Below are 8,309 nucleotides of genomic sequence, written 5' to 3' on the forward strand. Positions count from 1 at the left end.
TCTGTCAACCAGTCTCCTAAACAGGCCAGATTGATGACAAGTTTTACACATGTGGAATAAACAAGTTAATTTTTATCAATATAATATGTGGGCTCTATGTAGTGATGGTTTCATGACTTTAGGCACTTGCAAACCCAGAAAATTGGTTGTTTTTTTGGTGTTGTATGTTGGTTTGTTTGTTTTCCCCAGGTCCCAATTAATGACACCATTGTGCAGTCCATGAAGGTCAGTCTCTATTACCAATGAAAATAATTTCTGCTTCTGAAATAAAACATATCTGGAATCTTAGGCATTCATAGTAATGCCCATGGGTTGGGAACTTCGGGGAATGGGAATGTTCTGTGTCTGAGACAAGATTTTTTGGACAGAAGTGTGACATTATAGAAAAAAAAATAGGGATATAAGGAAAGATGTACTTTTAAATGAATGGGCATAGATAGGGCTGGAGTCAGGGAGGTAGCTCGTTTTCTTAGAAAAAATTGGGAATCTGGAGCAGGGTGATGTGCCCTCAGATCACAGCAACAGCAGGAAGGTAAATCTGACTTCGATGGAAAAGCAGTGGAAAAGAGTAAGAAAGGCACACTCCTTTTAAACAATTGCTAATTGTTAATATGCTTACTGTCTCCAGGTAAAGGTCACCGCAGTCGCACCACCTGGAGCTCCCCACATGAAAGACAACACATGTAACAATGTTGTTTCTGAGGTATCTGAATCTTCTTTCCTTTGGGCAGCCCAACACTAGCTTAGAGTCATTGCCCTATTACCTGACTCTGCCTCTGATTCTTCTCTGAATTGGACTTTCAGGTGATCTATGAGATCGAATTCAGTGGCACACGTGGGATTCAGAGTGTTTCTGTCCGGTTCAAAGTGAGCAACATCTCTGGGAACTCAGGATCCTCTCTGCAGCAGCACTTCACTTTGCACTTCTGGGTCAGTGCCCTCATCCTCCCTGGGCTCTTACCAGGTTTGTCGTCTGTAGTTCACAGACGAGATGTGAAAAGATTAGAGCAGTGTCACTGTGGTATTGTAGTACCAGAACCCTGGGACACAGCTGGTGGTCAAAGGAAGGAGGGGACACTGCTCTGGTCTCAAGTAAACCATGTTAGTAGAAAAATTCAGGCTCAGTGCAAGTATGCAGTCTTGCACTGCACAAGTTTGGAGGAGCTGATTATTTTTATCTGACTATTTTTTGCTGCTGTTTTGATTTGGTTTGGGTTTTTGTTTTTAGGGGGGGAGAAGGGGAAGGGATGAGATCAGGGTCACCAGCATGGTCTTGTGAAGGAAAGGGTTGGAGCTGGTGCTGTATCTGAGGTGTTCAGTGTTTGTGAACAAAGTTGCTAAATTTATTCTAGGTACTTATTTAACTTTGCCCATGCAGCGGGAAAAAGAGTTACTTTGGAGGGGGTGGAAATCTGGGAAATACTAGCGTGTGTTGACATTCATATAAACCTTGTCCCATAGAGGCAATGTAAAGTGGTATAAGTGGTGACCTCAGGGGTTAATAAGTGTGCAGTGCAACTTTGCTGAAGTTATCCCCAGAGGCTCTCCCCATAAAACAATTTAGAAGTGGAATCTGACACTCAGAATCAGAGTCAAGGCAGGGTTTGTTCTGTAGATCATCTGTAGAATTGCCCAGACTGGTATGTTCACTTCCTTAGAGACAAATGCTGAGCAATAGGAATTCATTGTCTCAAAAACTGTCCTGGTAGTATCCACATTTCAGGACACTGACATTTAGTTTTTTACCTCCTGGACTGCAGATGAACTTGCCAGGTAAGAAAGAGGATTTGGAAGGAAATAACGGAGGTTATAGTAGTGCATAACATTCAGTCATTCAAAAAATGGATTACATTTACATTTTTGAGAATGTGAATTTGATCTTCTGAGATGAATGGATCTCATTGGTGCTAATGCTTTCCTCTTCCTTCCTTTCTTCCCTTTGCCTCTTTGTAGACCAGGACTCTTTCTCATACGTTGCCTAGAAGTGGAAACCCTGGCTATATCACTGGAGCACCACTGTTGGTTGCAAACAGTGGTGCCATGCAGCATGTATCCTTTTCCTGCTATCAAGTTTTATTTATCACTGGGTTTATTGACTTCTGGTACTCTACTGTCTGGGCTTTTGAGATTCTACGTTTACCTGTGAGGGCATACCTCAGTATTACATTGCAGTCATCAGCAGGCCTTTTGGTCATGACTGAATTGTAGTCCTGTGACAGGGATAAGGATGAATGTGGGGTGAGAGGATTGTTAAATACAAGTTGGGTGTCCTATATTGTCTGTTTATGGTTTTGTTTGGCTTCTTGACTTGCAGTCTGTCAGATGAGCGTTTTACAGAGCGAAGGTGATGGAAGTTGCTCACAGTTCCTCAGACACACAGTACAATTTGGAAGAAATATGAGGACAGGCTGCAAGCTCAGGTAGCAACACACTCTGCAGTCACCCTTCCTGACACATTTGGAAGGTGTGGACTCACTTAGCATGTTTTTCTGTAGACTCTCACGCACTGTTGTGGAGCCTAGGTCCTTCCCCGAGGTCACCAATGGGTCTCTACCGATCTTTCATATACTCCTAAGAGGACTTGAATATCAGAGAGATGGTGGACCTCTAGAACAATCTGAACATTGTGAAGGTCTTCTGGGACATTTTGAGGCTGTAGTCTGGCAACATGTCTTGGGCAAGAGTAGAGTTTGTATTTGAGGAGTGAATTATAATGGAACCTTAAAAAGTGATTTTTTTGATGATTTGGATCATTCTTTTGTTGGTGACAGGGCAGGTGTACAACCACTGATGTGATATGATGTCTAAAGAGTTGTCAGTTTTCCTCATCGTATGTTACCCTGCCATGTTCTTCTCCCTTCTCATTGCAGAGAGGATTGAAACTGCATCCATTTAATACCAACACTTCTGTAATTATTCTGTTGACTCATTACAAGAGCGGAAGAAATACTCATTATGAAGGAAGGATGTTGAAAGCGTTTTTTTTTCTGTCCTGGAAATCACTTTGTCAAATCTGTTATTTTCTCATTTCCAGCCTATCCACAGTACTGGAAGAAAGTAACTGTAGTTACATCCAGCAGAAGTTATATAAGGTGCTTCAGGGGATGAACAGAGCAGAAGACCTTGCTATAACTGGCAGTGCTCATTCAACCCAGGCAGAAGAGTGGACATCCATTCTGATTCAGAACTGCAGTGTGCAGGTAATATGAATGCAAAAAGACCAGCTGTGAATATTTTTCCTTTCATATCTTTGTATTGCCTTGGGGAAGCATGGGCATGGGAAAAAAAGAACCTTTTCTTACTTTCTTTGTGTGATGATCTACTGACTCTCAGCGGTCTTAATGCCTGTAAGCAGTCATTTTTATTATCGTTCATGTTATTAGGATACTTACTAAACAGAAAAAAAAAGACCCTGACAGATTTAATATCTCTTGAATCCTGTTCCTGCTATTTAAATGGACAAAAAGAGTTTAATACTGAATCCTGTGTTGCATTACCTAGTATTCTGACAGCCTTCTAGAACTAATACTACCTGGTTACTTCCTATTAATTTGATGCTTTTATTATTATGATCCTTTCTGATTTTCCAGCTTCTAGGGATATTTATGTATTACCTAATAAGGGTAAAAGTTTGCGATCGGAGTACTTATGGCGGAGGGAAATTCGATTTTAATAATCATTAATCCGTCAGGAGATGGCCTAGTAGAATGCAAAATCCAAATGGTAGAGTTCAGACAAATTCTGTTTGGAAATGAGATGACAACAAGATGGATATAGCTCTAAAATGGGTGGCTGACCTTACCAGAAGTTACGGGGTTACTGCTGAAGTGACTGATTCAAGTTCTGTGACCTATGCTATCCAAAATATTAGACTTTGACCATAACGGTCCTTTTCCACCTTGAAAATGCTATATTAAAATGTTTGGAGTATATTTTATTTTCAGGCTGTGAATTGCACTTCCTGTTGCATGGTTCCTGTGACCCTGGAGATACAGATATTGTGGACTAAGGTGGGCCTCCTGTCCAACCCACAAGCTCAAATACTGGATGCACGCTACTTTTATCAGTGTCACCCCCTGAAGGTATGGAATTTAAAACCCCTCCCTTACACACAGAGGTAATTAAATGGGATTCACAGGTTATTTAAGATCCAAGGAATCAAATAGTGTTGATGTTACTGAGTTGAGATTTACTGAACTTTAGCAGTGTTCTGGCTGCAATGGCAAGAGATTGTATTTAACAGCTCCATAGGGGAAGGTGGTTTTATGGTCTTACCAGTACCGTCCTGAATCAGTTGTACAACTGGAAAAGGTACCTTCTTTCCAACTTCAAACCACCTTCTGCCACTAAAGGACTCAAACTTTAAACTTTTAATTATGCTCGGTATAAAGTTGTAGTTACAAACATTCAATAACTACATGTTTATCTAGTTGTCTCTTAAAGCCTCGATACGGAATTTGAGTTGATTTATATTTCACAGACTCCACAGCATGCTGATAATCTGTGCAAGAAGATATTTCTATTCCTCTATGGATTCTGAAATCACCAACAGCTAGCTGAGGAAGAGGCTAATGCTGATGGCATTTGAAGAATTAGAGGGAAAGGCTGTAGGCCAGAAAGCAGGTTTCTAAGAGAAGATTACATGATGGAAACATTCAAGGTCAGGTTGGATGGGGCTCTGAGCAACCTGATCTAGTTGAAGATGCCCCTGCTCATTGCAGGGGAGTTGGACTAGATAACCTTTAAAGGTCCCTTCCAACCCTGATTCTATGATGTCAGCAGAAGGTGGACCTAACAGGCCCACAAAAGGGAATGAATAGTCTTTTTCAAGCATGTGTCAGTGGATCCCATTTTGGTGCAAGGCTGGATTCCCGACATCACAAAGTCTTTTGGGCAGCACGTATATTTCAAGGCTTATACTTCTTCTCTGCAAGGGCTTTAGGGGGAGCAGCTGACTGCCCATGCCATTCTCATGGCAGTGAGGTATGACATGGCAAGTGTCTGTCTGATCTGTTACTAGTCTTTGAACTTCAGACTCAGTCTAAATGAGATTTTCCATCACTTGTTTGGATGTGTCTCATGGTACCTCTTCGTCCTCCCTTCTTGCAACATACATGAAAAGAACATGATAGGAAAATGTTCACCTTGTAAAACACATGTTGCCCTGAGGCAAACTGACACCCCTGCCCCACGAAGGTATTTTCTAAATCTGAGCTGTTACATGGCTCCATTAACAAAACTTCTGTCTGAGGAGGGAGACTTGCATTCCTAGTAAAAGTGCAGGGTTGCCCACCCCTGAGTAAGGATTAGCCAGTCAGGAACTATGAGATTCAGATTTCATCTGCTTGAGCAACATGATGCTAATTACTTTAGAGCTGTAAGTAATCAGCAAGCAAATGATAAGATAGCAAGCAATGATAAGAAAGCAAGTTTCTGGCAGCAAGAAAAAACCACACCATTAAAATCAGTACCAACTTCATCAGTGGCAATCCACAAATTAGGGTTGTTGGTAAAGACACCTTAGCAAAGGTACCAGTCAGTACCATACCCAGCAGTTAAGAATTGCAGCCATTTGTAAGCATACCGGTGAGATCATCAATGCGTGCTGTATATTGCTTTACTTTTAAATTATGTCATTTCCCAGTTTTAGCCTACAGATTCACTATCCAAGAACTATCCATTCTTTAGAGAAAACCTTTTCCTTTAGACCACACTGTGTCACTGGAGAGTTGCCTTAGTGACTGACCAGAAAACACAGAACCCGGAAAGGACATCCCATTTTCTACACCCATCCACAATATCTGGTCACAGTTGTATTTGGACTTCCTGAAAATAGAAGACAGTCTTAAATGATGTAGAGCTATACAGGAGCATGCTGGAAGTTGCTTGTGGCTGCTTTCTCCCAGCTGTTGAGGAGGGGTTGTGTATGGGGTTTTTTCCCCACTAATCTCTCTGATTTTAAGGCAGATTCTGAAGGTCCAGACACAAAGCGAGAATCATTTTGAGGCTTCTTGTTGACTAAGGCAATTGTGCCTACTGTGTTTAGTCATCGATAGGAGAACTTCTATCCATCAGGAGTGAAGGGGAAATTCTAACTGTAACTGCTCAGCAGTGGTAATTTGTGACCGAGGAATGATCTAGCATGGAGGGCAAGAAGGCCCAACTGCAAGAAGGGGTTAAACTGGCTGGAAGCAGGGATGCCAGCCAGAGACAGACTCCTTGCAAGGGTGTGAAGTTTCCCTTGGTGATGAGATAAGAAACAGCCTCAGCATTGTCTTGTAGCCATCCTGGAATGGGAATGCTCAGGGGCCCAAGCCCAGGGGCCACCTTCGGGCAGCAGAGCTGGGCTGAGTGATGGACCCACAGCCAGGCTGACGCTCTCAGGATTGGTGCTGGTGCAAGTGTACATAAGGAATCTGCTCGTGACGCATCTTTGCAGACTCCATGTAGAACCATGTATTGCGGTAGGACTCTGCGCAATGCATTATTCATTACAGTTTTCTTTTATATTTAAGCACAAATGTGTCTTTAATTTGCCTCGAGAGGTATCACAAAAATTCCCCAACAGGAGTCTCAGTATTTTTCTCTTAAGAGTCATGAATTCTGTTTTGGAGCTTTTTCAAGTGCTTCCTGCACAACTTTGCTCTAAAGGCAATCTTCCAGATTGTTTCCAGGGAAGTGAAAGAAGTGATGATTTCACAGATTGGCTTAAACCAGTACAAGCACAGAAGGTATGCTCTAGTAGATTCCCTCTCTTGAGGTTAGAATGCAGAGCTGGGAAGCCGGGGCAGGGAGTGAGGCTGCTCTTTTGGCAGCAGCATGGTCTTACCCAAGCTAGCCATGAAGCTCCACATAACTCAAGGAGCGAGTGTATTAGTTGTCTTACAGCATTCTGTTGGAACAGAAAGGCACTGAGGTCTTAGAAGTTCAGTCCCCTCTTCCATCTTTACCAACTTACCTACCAATCTGTCTCCTTTCTGAAACAATATCCTAAAATGTGAGAAATAAATTCATTGTTGTATTGGGTCCCTGCTTTATTTTATTGATATTTTATTGAAGGGATCAAATCTTGAGGCAGTCCTATCTGTTTCTGGCAGCAATCACCTGTTCAAAGGGCCAGGTGATCTTATCTTACATGAAATATATAATTTTATAAAAAATAAAGCTAGCTTTGCTTCTGTTCTTATTACGAACTAGCTGATATGTCTTTCTTCTGAATAGAAGGCTTCCTCTATTCAGGAGTCACTGGCTTCCATTCTGTTTCCATTTTGGAGATCTGTAACATATGATGCACAGTAGCTACTGATCTTTCCTGAGACCTGTATCCTCAATTTACCTGCTAAGTATCAATTTTGGGAAAGAGAAGTTACTCCACTAAAAGAATATATCTGAACTCTTAACGCCTGCCATCCTAAAGACATCTTGCTTGCCAGTCATCTACAGTGGGTCTCCATTAGCAAATCGAGGAGATGCATCTTTTGTATTAAGCTTGCTAAACTCTTTGTGCTTTCCTTCTTGTTACAGTTCCTAAGCACAAGCACGGTACCTTTGACAACTGTCGTTACCTTCACTGACATGACGGAATGGCCAGAACCTCCACGAGGCCAGCCTCAAGTCCACTGGAAACTCCCATTTGACATCTTTTTCCCATTCAAGGTGGCACTGAATTTGGAAAGAAGTTATAGAGGTGATCTGGCTGGCTATTTTTTGTTGATTCTAATAACATCTAGTATTCTCTGCTTTTGAAAAGTCAGATAGACGGGGCCTGTACTTAAAGTTCAGTGAGTGAATTGATACATTCAGAATATGATCCAGACCATAGACTTTTCTCCTCAGGTTCTTAAACTGTGCCTATCTATGTGCCTTCTGTTCTTGGATTAAGCCACATGACCAGCTTCTGTCCTGTGTCCTCTCATGTCCCTATTCTCCATATGCACCATCTGTGAACCTCATTGCAGTGAAACACTTGAGAGATGGAGGGATCAAGAGACGTTGCATTAATAAGGAACGAGAAGGAGGACGTTAAAATGAATATTCCATGTTCCCAGAAACCAAGAGTGCTTTCTAAACCAAGGAGTATGGAGAGAGGAGCAAAGTTCAATCCAAGCATTTTGGAGCTGCATGCAGTCATCTTCCTGTTGGAGAAGTACCTGATTTTTCCACATGGAACTAACTGAACATTTAAAATACAGGAGCCCTCCCAGGCGGCCTGAATCGTTATTTTATGAGTAGACATGTCTGCCAGTCACCTTTAACCTGTCGTTGTTACATGAAAACCATGCCTCTGTGATAGTTTTTGACTCTTATTT

General features: G+C 41.9%; 1 protein-coding gene across 1 annotated transcript; it reads left to right on the forward strand.

Annotated features, from left to right (window-relative positions):
- Positions 1 to 189: 189 nt before the first annotated feature.
- Positions 190 to 7,746, forward strand: TCTN3 (tectonic family member 3; the record flags this gene model as incomplete). Its single annotated transcript, XM_009579756.1, has 8 exons — positions 190 to 225; positions 629 to 703; positions 805 to 930; positions 1,954 to 2,049; positions 2,323 to 2,420; positions 3,035 to 3,200; positions 3,945 to 4,082; positions 7,525 to 7,746. Coding segments are annotated over 8 exons (957 nt in total), but the record flags the coding sequence as incomplete, so codon positions are not given.
- Positions 7,747 to 8,309: the final 563 nt, after the last annotated feature.

Source organism: Fulmarus glacialis, unplaced genomic scaffold (assembly GCF_000690835.1).
Source record: "Fulmarus glacialis isolate BGI_N327 unplaced genomic scaffold, ASM69083v1 scaffold17636, whole genome shotgun sequence".
NCBI lineage: Eukaryota > Metazoa > Chordata > Aves > Procellariiformes > Procellariidae > Fulmarus > Fulmarus glacialis.